This window comes from Phacochoerus africanus, chromosome 16 (assembly GCF_016906955.1).
Source record: "Phacochoerus africanus isolate WHEZ1 chromosome 16, ROS_Pafr_v1, whole genome shotgun sequence".
NCBI lineage: Eukaryota > Metazoa > Chordata > Mammalia > Artiodactyla > Suidae > Phacochoerus > Phacochoerus africanus.
The window spans coordinates 6,543,392-6,557,230 of NC_062559.1; the positions used below are offsets into that span (position 1 = coordinate 6,543,392).

General features: G+C 43.2%; 1 protein-coding gene across 1 annotated transcript; it reads right to left on the bottom strand.

Moving 5' to 3' along the window:
* Positions 1–12,667: 12,667 nt before the first annotated feature.
* Positions 12,668–13,590, bottom strand: LOC125117788 (olfactory receptor-like protein OLF3). The gene is given in 3 exon segments (XM_047763866.1): positions 12,668–13,228; positions 13,230–13,293; positions 13,295–13,590. Coding segments are annotated over 3 exon segments (921 nt in total).
* Between the last annotated feature and the right edge of the window lie 249 nt (positions 13,591–13,839).

A 13,839-nucleotide genomic window follows, 5' to 3' on the forward strand; every position in this document is an offset into this window, starting at 1 on the left:
CATGGGTAGGAATATTTGCATCATCCTAATGTTTGGAACAGAGAACCCAGGACCATATGGATAGCTAATTTCTCAAAAATGGTTTTATATCCTTAGAAGGCAATTCGTTTTCTACTGGATTTGGTTGCCTAATGTTTCAAATCATCAACAATTATAGACACCAAGTTTGTTCAGTAAGGGCAAACCTGAAACCCTTTGATGATTTTTGTTTCCATGACTTAATTTTGTAAATGCTCGCCTTCTTTATATGTCTTGTTCTGCAAGTAAGACGAGGGCATTCTTTTGCAGTATAATTTCCTCAGTCGACCATGGCTCCCCAACACAATCCCTGCAGCCCATTTGAGAGACACCAACCTTGGAATGAGAGTCAGGAGACTTCAATTCTAGTTCCACTTTCACATTCTGAATAGCATATTGCTTTGAGTAATCCATTTCATCATCTTACAATTCTGTTTTCTAAATCTCAAAGGAAAATCAAAACACTTTGTATGCATACTCTAAGGGAAATAATTTAGATAAGCAACTTCATAGCAACTAACAATTTATATTTTGGAAACATGATACACTCTTCCTCCATGCTCAGGACTATTAACACTCAGGTGTAATTTGACATCTACCTTAGCGTCTGGAGCGATGATGTGGAATTCCTCCATAGTATCTCCAATTTCTAAATGTTAATCATTCTCTTCCTCACTTCCTCCATTTCACTATGACTCTTTCTGCCAGCACTAAAGTTTGGAGTTGAGAACCCTTCGAACAGAAATACTCCTAAGCCCCCAGATTCTGAAAAGTGGGATTGCTTCACTGCCTTTGCCATGCTTATTAGGATGAGAAGACGTTAACAGTCATGGCTCCTATCTCTGATCTGCATCCCTGACAAACCAGATCAGTCCTCTATCTGCCCCTGTAGAAACCTCTGTCTAAACACACCCTCTGTGGCTACCTCTTAGAGCGAGGGCTCATGATCCGTGTCAGACAAAACAGGCACGTTTCCTTCCATCCAGGTTCGTGTTGGTTCTAAAGAGTGTTTCCCACAACAGAGGGATGAGCCAGAAAATGCAATAGCCCAGACTCCTTGGTTCCTGGGCTAAGGGCACCTGGGACTAGTTCAGCTTGGAAGGGAAATGGCTGGGAGGGAGTTCACAATTGGCTCAAACCAAAATTAATGAACTGTAGCAGTGGCTAAATTAGCCACGTGGGCTGACAGGTTCCCCTCAGGAGCTTTATGCATTCATGTGAATTGCCGCCTCCACACCCAATTCTCAAGGGCAAGACCTTGATGCTACCCTTCTCCTCCCTGTCCAACACTGTTCTCTGCATCCTCCTCAAATTGCAGCAACCCACTGAAGCCTTAGGTCATCTCAAAACTCACTGAGGCCAGTGTTCTGAGGTTCGAGGAGATTCTCCTAGAACCCAAACTGACTTTTAGCCATCACACCCCGATTCTAGTGAGCAGTGACTAGGCCTGCAACCACCTGGTGAAACACCATTATCCAGTTCTGCTCCAGGATGCCCTGACCTCTCCTTCTGGAGCCAGATTTGTTTCACTCCTCTGAGATAATGTGCCAAGGGTCCTGGGCTGCTGTGGACACTTTATTTTGGATGGATGGCTGAGTACACTGCTCACGGTAATTGCAACATATAGAAAGATTTAAAACTCCAAATAAAACATAGAAAAATAGAGTTTTAGGGTCTCCCTTGGAAAAAAGGGGGAAGAGAATCCAAGTCCTTAATAAAGAGATCTTTCAGACCTCTTCAAAGTCTTGATACTCGTGAAAAGATTCAATATAATTTTGACAGAATGCGATCCCCTATCATTTTCTGATGTATTTTTAGGCATCCTGCACTCTTTCAGTGAATGCTTTATCTGTTTACTCATCCATCTACCAAGTAAAATACCCAGTAATTCTTAACACCCCCAGTAACACAGCCACTCATTTACCCAACTGTCTACAACCATCTCAAAATCCATTCGTCCATTTGCTCTTCGGCTCGTCCAACCATTTACGCCTTCCCTCATCCACATGCCGCCACATCATTGCCTAATATCCATTGGTAGTGTGTCGGGTCTTTTCTCCTCACCCAGTGTATCCTCCTCTGCTCCTCCACTAACATACGCTATCACATTCCCATGGCTTCCGACATTACAGCACGCGGTGACTCTGATGAAGCTTCTGTGATATCCTAGAAAGGAGGAAGGGAAAGTCGAGAGGCTTCTCCTTCCTGCCCTGAACTTCCAAACTCCCACAGAAGGGACAGACGGGTTGGATGTTTTCTCTGAAGAAAGCTGGAAAAACTCTATTACTGTGAGAGTTTGGTCACATTACCTGGAAGTTCACATTGCGACCATTTTTCTGCCCTTGTCTGCACACAACAGAGGTCAACCCCCAGATGCCAAGCGTCGAACAAGGACTCACAGCCCCTCAGGCACTCCTGCTCACAACCTGGGGAACTCGTCCTTCTCATCCAACTTCTGTCACTTGGCAAGTTGCAGCAACTCTTACTTCAAAATGTCCATCGCATGGACCCTCCCTTCTCACTAGCAACACGGCTGGTGTCTACTGTTGCAGCATTTTGTTCCTAAACACAACATAGGCCAGTGACTTTCAAAGCCGGATACGTTTCATTCTACCCAGGCTTGCTGGATCATAAATGATATAAGTAGGGTCCAGCCAACTGTGGTTGAAGGAGCCTCTCGGGTGTTTCTGATAGAACAAAACACTTTCCAGGTGTTTCTGAGAGGTCAAAACTTGAGAACTACTGGAGCCATTCATTTAGTAGACCCCTGCCACATGAATCTTTCATTATAACACTTTATTCTACCATTACCCACTTAATACTCTTTGATCTAAGTTTCCAATGACTTTAAAGCGATATCTCAACCATTAGAGAGAGGATTTTAAAGTAAATCACAACCTAAGAGTTTCCCTGCTTCCCTGGCATATGAGTCCCCATGATTCTAAAATTTTAACCATTTCCCAAACAGAAAATGCTCTCTTTCTACACAAGAAATTGGTGTCTGCCTCATAGGTGTCTGCCTAGAAATTGAAATACTTCCTTCAAGATATACAGATGGCCAGCAAACACATGAGAAAATGCTCAACATCGCTGATCATAAGAGAAATGCAAATCAAAACAACCATGAGATACCACCTCACACCAGTCAGAATGGCCATCATTAATAAGTCCACAAATAACAAGTGCTGGAGGGGGTGTGGAGAAAAGGGAACCCTCCTGCACTGCTGGTGGGAATGTAAACTGGTACAGCCACTATGGAGAACAGTTTGGAGATACCTTAGAAATCTATACATAGAACTTCCATATGACCCCGCAATCCCACTCTTGGGCATCTATCCGGACAAAACTCTACTTAACAGAGACACATGCACCCACATGTTCATTGCAGCACTATTCACAATAGCCAGGATGTGGAAACAACCCAAATATCCATCAACAGATGATTGGATTAGGAAGATGTGGCATATATACACAATGGAATACTACTCGGCCATAAAAAGAATGACATAATGCCATTTGCAGCAACATGGATGGAACTAGAGACTCTCATACTGAGTGAAATAAGTCAGAAAGACAAAGACAAATACCATATGATATCACTTATAACTGGAATCTAACATCCAGCACAAATGAACATCTCCTCAGAAAAGAAAATCATGGACTTAGAGAAAAGACTTGTGGCTGCCTGATGGGAGAGGGAGGGAGTGGGAGGGATCGGGAGCTTGGGCTTATCAGACCCAACTTAGAATAGATTTACAAGGAGATCCTGCTGAGTAGCATTGAGAACTATGTCTAGATACTCATGTTGCAAGAGAACAAAGGGTGGGGAAAAAAATGTAATGTAAGGATAACTTGATCCCCTTGCTGCAAAGTGGGAAAATAAATAAATAAATAAATAAATAAATAAATAAATTTTTAAAAAAGAAATACTTCCTTCAAGAAACATTTATAACAGACACACTAATATATGTTATCAATGGGTGTGTAAGAAGAACACGAATATAACAAATTATTTGCTCAAAAACTATGCATGTAATTTGGGTGAGCTTCTTCCATAAAGTGGATTGTTTGACTTAAAATTCCTCAGCTTAAAAATTATTTGCCATTGTTATATATTACTGAGCTGTTCATTATCAGCCCCTCCCACACTTCCACTTTATCTGTTTCAAAAGTCCTTCAAAAATTGAAAATGTCTACTCTGATGCATGATATTTATCATGGGAAGGCTGTGTGTCTTGGGGAGCTGAGGTTGGAGGGACGGATATAATATATGGGAATTCTCTGTACTTTCTGCTCACTTTTGCTGTAAATCTAAACTTTCTCTAGACAAAGAGCCTGCTGAAATTAATTGAGCTTGTTCTAGCCTCCGCTTCGTTTCTGGAAAGCTGGAAAGAGCCGTGATTTCATCCTAAAACAAGAAAAGGTTAGCTAATCTACACAAATCATAACTATTCTTAAAACCACGTGTAAGCTGAGATTGTAGGGCAAATAAAGAGCACAATCTCGGGAAAGATAGGCTATGAGCTCTGACCTACCTGGATGAGAGCATGGTAGGAAAACAGGGCCCTCCAGCCAGCTTTAACGAAGGGCTCATGTTTGAGTGTGGGGGACTATAAGTATAACACGGCTCAGAACCATGGCACAAAGAGGAGTTCCCACCAATCCTCAGTATTTTCTCTACAGAGGTCGAACAATCCTCACAGGAACATGTGGGGGAAAGTGAAAAACCAAAGAAAGACTTCTTTATGGTATAGGTCCAGGATAAGGCAGCCACAGCTGTTGCAGCACGCTGAAGGACGTCCCTAACCACCACATTACCCCTAACATGGAGCAAAAGCCTGAAGCCACTGGGGAAAGGACAATAAGCCCTGTGTGCCTCAGAGACACCTGAAGATTTATTAAAGAGGGAAAACAGAAAAGTAAACAAATAAACTATTGCACAGGGTCTCTGGGGCAGGCAACTGCTCTGTGTCTGGACCATCAAGCATTTATCCCCTCATTCTGCAGAAACGGCAAGAACACTAAGAAAGCCCCAACCCTGAGTCACAGGGACAAAAGATGCACATCCTTCTGAGACAGACCCAGGACAACAGAGAAGATACTGTTACCCACACCACCAGGCTAGCAAGAACTGAGGAAGCAGGAGCAGCAGTTTAGCATGGACTAGAGAGAACATGTGGAAAGACAGACTCTATGACATGCGAGGAGGGCTTAAAATTTCAGGGGGGAACAGGACTGCTAGGAAAATCCCTCCAACAACGGAATATCCCATGTTGAGCACAAGTAATGATGGAAAAACTAAATTTGTGGTTGCACTGAGGATAACCATAAAAACACAAAACCTCAAATCCAGTTGTACCCATGAGTGCCCGGAGCCCCATACTCTTCACAAGTCAAGACTACAGGACAAACAGCAGCAATGTGTCCATCTCAAGGCATAACACTCTTTCTATCATAGCCTAATATGATATGCACAAAATGTCTGAGTGCCAATCCAAATTAAAGGCCAGAGGAAAAGACAATAAAAATTACACTGTACTGAACAAAAAAAATTAAAGTGCAAGAATCAGACACACTTTGATTATAAGAACGACCCCACAGGAGAAGGATCACAATGGCAGGGGAGTAAGATGTGGCACTCATCTTCTCCCACAAACACATCAAAAAAAATCAAAATCTATGTGTACAACAATTCACACAGAACATCCACTGAACACTGGCAGAAGACCTTAAACCTCCAAAAAGGGCAAATAACCCTTCGCATAACTGGGTAGAACAAAAGGAAAAGAGAGAGAGAGAAAAAGAAATCAGGACGAGGTTAGCACTCCTGAGAGGGAGCTGTGACAGAGGAAAGGAGCCCACACGCTGAGAAGCCACCTCACTGGCAGGGAGATCAGCTGAGATGGAGGGACCTCAAAGTCTTGGAGAAAATTGCAGCAGCTGGACTGAGGAGCGCAAAGCAGAGTGAGAGCCACACAGTCCGTCTGCACCCCCCCTCCCCCCGGACACCGTAGCCTGAGACGCGGGGCAGGAGCTGGGTGCGGAGACTCAGGCTCAGGAGAGAGGACTAGGGTTGGCTATGTGGGGAGACAGTCTGAGGGGCTAAGGAGTGGTGTGCCATGGGTGCGGGAGCGGAGAGCCACAGCTGAGGGAACCCAGGAGGAGGTCTGGGCCCACAGGATAAGAAAGGCACCATTGTTGGGGAGGGTTGCAGGAGGAGAGGTGGACCGCCATAGAAATATTTTTCCCTGCACACGTGCAGACTCTCAGATGGCAGGGTGCCTCTGGCTCAGGATAAGTGTGGCAAGGAACCAATTGCGTGGGCTACAGGTGACAGAGCATCTCTTGTGTGGGCTATGGGTGACCAGGCAATGCTTGCATGGGCTAAGGGCAGTGGGGGGCTAAGTGTGGTACGGAGCCTCCTGCATGGTCTACAGGTGGTGGGACAAACCTCAGCAGTCATCTCAGACACCAGAGGTGGGAGGAGCCCACCACCACCAGGAGTCTTTGAACAGGCATCCCCTGTGTGCCCAGTCACCTCGGAGGTCAGGGAAGAAAAGGGCACTGAAACCAAGCACCACCTGCTATTGTTCTCACTCCCCTGCGAATGAACCCACCCTGCTTCTGCCACTTCAAAATGCTCCAAGCACCACATACCCCTGCTTGATCACTATCACGTCCCAAGGCCTTGCAACTAGGAGCTGATTACACCACCCTCCCATGGGTCTTTGCTACTGTCAAGGGCCCAGCAACCAGGCGCTAGCTACCAGCCCTGCCAATTGCCTCCATCTCCCTGGAAGCATGCACAGCATCCTAAAAACAAAAAGGAAGCTCTCACAAAATACCCAGGGGCGTTCACGCATAGAAAGAGCCCTCCAAGACTACAGAACACTGTAAATCAAGTATAATGGAAAAAATAAAAATCATATATAAAAATCATTAATCATGGAAATCAAAGAGGATTCAAAAAAATGAAAAGATATTCCATGCTCATGGTTTAGAAAAATTGATGTTGTTAAAACAGTCATATGACCTATAGCAATCTACAGATTCAATGAAATCCCTATCAAATTACCAATGACATTTTCCACAGAACTACAACAAACAATCCAAAATTTTATATGGAAACATAAGAGACCCAGAATTGCCTAAGCAACATGGAGGGGGAAAAAAAGAAGCAGGAGGCATAACTCTCCCAGACTTCAGACAAAATTACAAAGCTACAGGAATCAAGACATTGTGATACTGGCACAACAACAGACATACAGGCCAATGGAACAGAATAGAGAACCCAGAAATAAATCCAGACACCTATGGTCAATTAATCTTTGACAAAAGAAGCAAGAATATAAAATGGAGAAAAGACACTCTTTTCAGCAAGTGGTGCTGGGAAACCTGGATAGCTGCATGTAAACCAGAGAAACTAGAACACACCCTCACACCATGCACACAAATAAACTCAAAATAGTTTGAAGATTTAGGCATAATACAAGACACCATAAAACTCCTAGAAGAAAGCATAGGCAAAACATTCTCTGACATCAACTGTACCGATATTTTCTTAGGTCAGTCTCCCAAGGCAACAGAAATAAAAACAAAAATATACCAACCAATGGGACCTAATCAAACTGACAAGCTTTTGCACAGCAAAGGAAACCATTAAAAAAAAAAAAAGACCACCTACAGAATGGTAGAAAATGGTTTCAAATGATGCAACAGACAAGGGCTCAATCTCTAAAATATACAAACAACTTATACAATTCAACAGCAAAAAAACCAACAACCCAATTGAAAAATGGGCAGAAGACCTGAATAGACATTTCTGTAAAGGAGATATACACATGGCCAACAGGCACATGAAAAAATGCTCAACATCAATAATTATTAGAGAATTACAAATCAAAACTACAATGAACCTCTCCACCTCACACCAGTCAGAATTGCCATCATTAGCAAGTCAACAAATGGCAAATGCTAGAGGGAGTGTGGAGAAAAGGGTACCCTCTTTCACTGTTGGTGGGAATGTAAATTGGTACAACCACTATGGAAAATAGTATGGAGGTACCTCAGAAACCTAACTATAGAACTACTGTATGACCCAGCAATCCCACTCTGGCATAAATCCAGACAAAACTTTCATTCAAAAAGAAACATTTACCTTTATATTCACTGCAGTAATATTCACAATAGCTAAGACATGAAAACAACCTAAAGGTCCATCGAGAGATAAATGGATTAAGACAATGTGGTATATAGACACAATGGAATACTACTCAGCCATGAAAAAGAACAAAATAATCCCATTTGCAGCAACATGGATAGAACTAGAGACTCTTCATACTAAGTGAACTAAGTTGGAAAAGAAAGACAAATACCATATGGTATCACATATCTGGAATCTAACATATGGCAAAAATGGAACTACCTTCAGAAAAAAAAAAACAAACTCATTGACTTGGAGAACAGACTTGTGGTTGCCAAGGGGGAGAGGAAGGGATTGGGATGGACTGGGCCTTTGGGGCTAGTAGATGCAAACTATTGCATTTGGAGTGGATAAGCAATGAGATCCTGCTGTATAGCACAGGGAACTATATCTAGTCACTGTAACGGAACATGATGGAGGATAATGTGAGAAAAAGAATGCGTGTGTGTGTGTGTGTGTGTGTGTGTGTGTGTGTGTGTGTGTGTGAGAGAGAGAGAGACTTGGTCACTTTGCTGTACACAGAAATTGACATAACATTATGAATCAACTATAATTAAAATCTTTAAAAAAAAAAAAAGAACTACCCCACAGGGGTTTAAAGTAACTCTCATAAGTAAGTATAAGGATCTAGTGGAAAAAAACTGATTGTGTCATAAATGCTTGAGGGGTTAAATGGAAATGCTGGATGTGAACAACATAATCACAGAAATAAAGATTGTTCATGAGTAGACTTATTAGATCCAAGAAACAATCAGTGAGAATAAGGAAAACTCAGTAGAAACTAGCAAACCTGAAACACAGATTTAAAAATTTCTAATGATAAAAGGAGAAAAGAGCTTCCTGGGGTTGTAGGACAATATCAAACAATCTAACATACATGAAATTGGAAAATCCCAGAGAGACAGTGGAGACAAAAGTAGAAGAAATATTGAAGAGATAATGGTTAGGAGAAAAATAAGCAGCGAAAGAAATAAAAGCACAGTCCAAGAAACGCAGCCAACGAGGATACCTAAAAAATTAAAAACCTAGACACATAACATTCTAATTACATACAAGCCAAAAATAAAGTGTAAATATTAAAGCCGAAAGAAAAAGATCCATCCCGTAGAGAACAGAGCATTTAAGCAGAATTCTTCTCAGAAATTATGCAATCCAGAAGACAAATGAATGACATCTTTAGAGCCCGGGGAGTGGTGGAGGGCGGGCTGTCAACCAACAATTCTATATGTAGAGCAAATACTTCTTGAATGAAGGTGAAATAAAGGCATTTTAAAGCAAACAAGCTGAATGAATACATTTCCAGCAGTCCTAGGTCACAAGAAATGTTGATGAAACTCTTCGGAGCTTCTTGAAGGAATAATCCCCTATGAAGTGGGCCATGTGTGAGATGACATTGTATGTTACAGCACACCGGAAAGGCAGGCAGCTGTTGAAGGTTGCTGGGGTCATGGGGAAAAACGAAGCGTCCAGTCTGAAGAGGTTCTGTGGAAGGCTGAGCAATGACCCCCTGAAGATGTCCGGGTCCTGGGTCCCAGAACCTGGGAATATGCTGCCTTATATATGAAAAGGAACTTGCACATGAATTAAATTAAGAATCTTAAAGTGGAAATGGTCCTGGATAATTGCGGCGGTCTAAATGTTATACGAAGGACCTTATGAGAGCAGAGTGGGAGAAGCAGTGTCAGGAAGAAGATGTGAAAAGATCAGATTCCGAGAGAGGTTTCCTGTACTGTGTGACCTTGAAGTTGGGAGAAGGGGTGATGAGCAAAGACACGGAGCCTGGGTGAAGGTCCTGCCCTCATGGGGTGGAGAGTGAAGAAGACACTCAAACAATTCAGCAGGTAAAGAAATGAGGATTCGATCTTTACAGAATCTCCTTCGTGAAGGGTCATGTGTATATTTGACATGTGCATCCAAGTATTTGGGGCCAACTTTCTTCATTCATCACTTTCCCCTGTTTTACATAGCGTGTCTTCATGATAGTAAGTTTTGTACTTTGCTCCACCATTCACAGACTATTCAGGTGGGAGTGTGACATTTTAGAGCAGGTGGTTGAGCCACATAAAATTCCTTTCTAGGAAAACATGAAGTGGTCCTTCTGAGACCTCTTCTGAATCCAGCACTTGACTTTTCTGTTTTCCCATTGCCACTACCTTAGTTCAGATTCCTTTTATGTCTCAAGAGGACCCCTGGAGCAGCACGCCCTAGGGGGGGTCTCCTTATCTCTCAGCATTTCTTCCCTTGACTCATTTGCCAGAGGGAGTGACATTTTACCACCGTTAATCTTGATCAAGCCATAATCCTGCTTCAAAGCCCTTATTGCTACCTCCCCATTGCTTTCAGATAAATGTAAAAAGTAATCTGGGCTCTGACCCTTCGTGACCCTCCTGTATCACCCTCTCTGCTGCCCCCCTCTCTGTGCTGCAAGCGAGGCTTTGGAACATTCCCGAACTCTCATGGTCTCCCAGCTCTGTACTTTCCACACGTTGTTCTTTGGAGTTGTTGTCATCTGGATAACTTGTTCTCACTTTTCCGGCCTCCACCTAGTCTTTTTCTGATTCTTTCATGCAGAAGACTCCGGAAATCTGCCCTCGCCCAAATCGTGCTCTCTCTGTGATCCTCAGCACATATTGTACTTTAATTGTTTTCTACTCTGTCATCTCTGCTCTAGGGTCTTATTATTGGCAGCCATGCATCATACTGATTATGAAAACCAGTTCATTTGTCATACATGTAGTAGACACGCCATTAACATTTCTTGAATGAACACCGAGTCTAGCCCACTAGCATTGACACGTTTGAGGGTGTTTGCCTATAACATAAACTGGATGATTACGTTATGTCAATTAAAATAAAATGTCAAATGAGACTTCAACGCTGCCTGAACCCTGAGATTGTGTGAAAATGTGTTCATAAGCAGAATAACTGCGCATCCTTTGACTTAAAAAGAGTCAAGAGAAGAAAGGCTTTGAGACGTTTTCAAGGAAGCATGAAGATGAGCTGCTCTCATAGTCTTTCTCCTCTTTCCCCTGTCCTTATCCCTTGTGCAAGTATTTCTTTCCCCACCTTTTCCTTATTCAGGCTTTTTGCCCAGAGGTGAGGTCTACTCCAAACTGCTCTACCTCACTAGACTTATAAAGATCAATGAGGGCCCTCCTGGGTAGGATGGAGGAGGGATAGGAGAAGACCGGTCCCATGGAGCCTGGAGGGTGACACCTGGACAGCTGACTGAACTGTCCTGATTCACCAAATGCATAATAAAGTTGTTTTAGTGCTCGTTGGTTTTCACTGAGAAATCTGTTCTTTCATAGGTTACGTTCATATTTTATATTTTATACATTATCTCAAATTCTATGCGCTAATGTTGTGTCTAAATCTAGGGAAAGAATTCCACTTTTCACAGATTGAACAGTTTTTCATTTGAATGGTACCCCTTGTACATGCAACAAATTCCCTTCAAATATTTTGTATAGGAGTTCCCGTCATGGCACAGGGGAAATGAATCTGACTAGGAATCAGGAGGTTGCAGGTTCGATCCCTGGCCTCGTACAGTGGGTTAAGTGTTCCATGAGCTGTGGTGTAGGTTGAAGACATGGCTCGGATCCTGTGTTGCTGTGGCTCTTGCGTAGGCGGCAGCAACAGCTCTGATTAGACTTCTAGCCTGGGAACCTCCATGTGCTGTGGGTATGGCTCTAAAAAGACCAAAAAAAAAAAAAAAAGAAAAGAAAAAAAGAAAGAAAAAAAACCATTTTGTATAGTATCAAGGAGAGCTTGAAACTTAGTTTTTCCTTAGCCAGTAACAGCCACAGGTACAAACACCTTTATTCATTATCCATCATTGTAAAACAAGCCCTCCAGTAGATTCTTCCACTGAGTACTTCCAACACTGTGACAAAGGCTTTTTGTCCACATGTCATTGGTCCTAAACAAAACATTTTGATCAGCCTTGAGAGCAAAATTCATCTCAGAACTGTGACTCACACAATTACTAGATGTGGATAGCATGCATCAAGCAAGCCTAAAAGTGAAAGTGTCTTTGACCCCAACGGAAATACAATAGCCTTGTACAAAATTTGGATGAATAATAACCAGTAATCCAAAGTCAGATCCATGAATAGATTCATGATGACAAACGCTATGACACATCACAACAGCAAATTATGTTATTTTTCTCATTAATCTCAGGTTAAATGAATGGAGATTGAGTAGACGTGGGAAGTTCTATTACAGCAGTGCCTGATTTCTCTGAGCATGCAGCTGTGCCATAAAAATACTCCCACGCCCCACAGCCCAGCCCAACCATTAAGCCTCCAACTCAACATCGCTAGTACACATTTCATCATCTCCTTCCTGGTTGCCAGGGCAATGGAGAGATAATGCTTCATATCTCAGTAGGGTGGGAAAACACACATGCAAAACTCTATTCTCCAAATATGTCATGATTCTTCAAGTTGCCAGTTTGGATGTTAATCCAGATAACTGCCCTAGTAGTTTCTGCCAGGCACCCTTCACCTCCTTGTTCCTTAGACTGTAAATCATGGGGTTCAGCACAGGCATCAAGATGGCATAGAAGACAGAGATCAGTTTCTCCTGAAGGACAGAGGGGCTGGAGTGTGGCTGGATGTAAGTGAAAATGGCCATGCCGCAGCCCAGGGCAGCCACCGCGAGGTGAGAGGCACAGGTGTGGGAGGCTTTCTTTCTCCCCTCTGTGGCCCGGGCCTGCAGGATGGTGGAGGCGATCTGGATGTAGGACACGAGAACCAAGCAGAAAGGTGTCACCAGCAGGACAACGCTCGAAACCGTGATGGCCGCCTCGTTGGAGGACGTGTCTGCGCAGGCCAGCCTGACCACAGCTAGAAGTTCACAGGCTATGTGATCAATACATTTGTTTGTGCACATGGGCAACTGAAAGGTGATGGCAGTCTGCAAGAGGGAGTTGCCAGAGCCGCTGAGCCAGCACGTGACGGCCAACCTGGTACAGAACCCTCCGTGCGTGATGACCGCGTTATCTCAGGGGGTTACACACAGCCACGTAGCGGTCATAGGCCATCACCGCCAGGAGAACAAACTCGGGCTGCACAGCTCACGAACGGGATTCCTTTGTGTTTTGCAAGCAGGTGCACGAGCATCTGAGGCACGGTGTTTGTGGCATAAGAGACGTCCACAAGGGAGAGGTTGGTGAGAAAGAAATACATGGGAGTGTGGAGTCGGCTGTCCAGTCTGATCAGAAGAACAATGAGCAAGTTCCCCAGCACTGTCACCAGATACATGACCAAGAACAAGCCAAAGAGAGAGAGCTGGGTGTTCCAGTCACTGGACAGGCCAAGGAGAATGAACTCTCTCACCCAAGTCTGGTTATTTCTTCCCATTAAAAAAATGGAAGATTACTAATCTGCAGAGACAGACAGAAATAGCAAAAGCTGTTGAATTAACTGCAAAAAGAACTTCTTAAAATAATGCATATTATGTATGACCTTCCAGGCTTAGTCTAATGTTTTAGAATATTCATGGCCCCAGATGGCATGCCTGATCCTGGTATGCCTTAGACCTACGGTGTATAGATTGTATTACCTATACTGTTATTATATCTTGCGTCTACATGAGAGATGAGCCAAGCA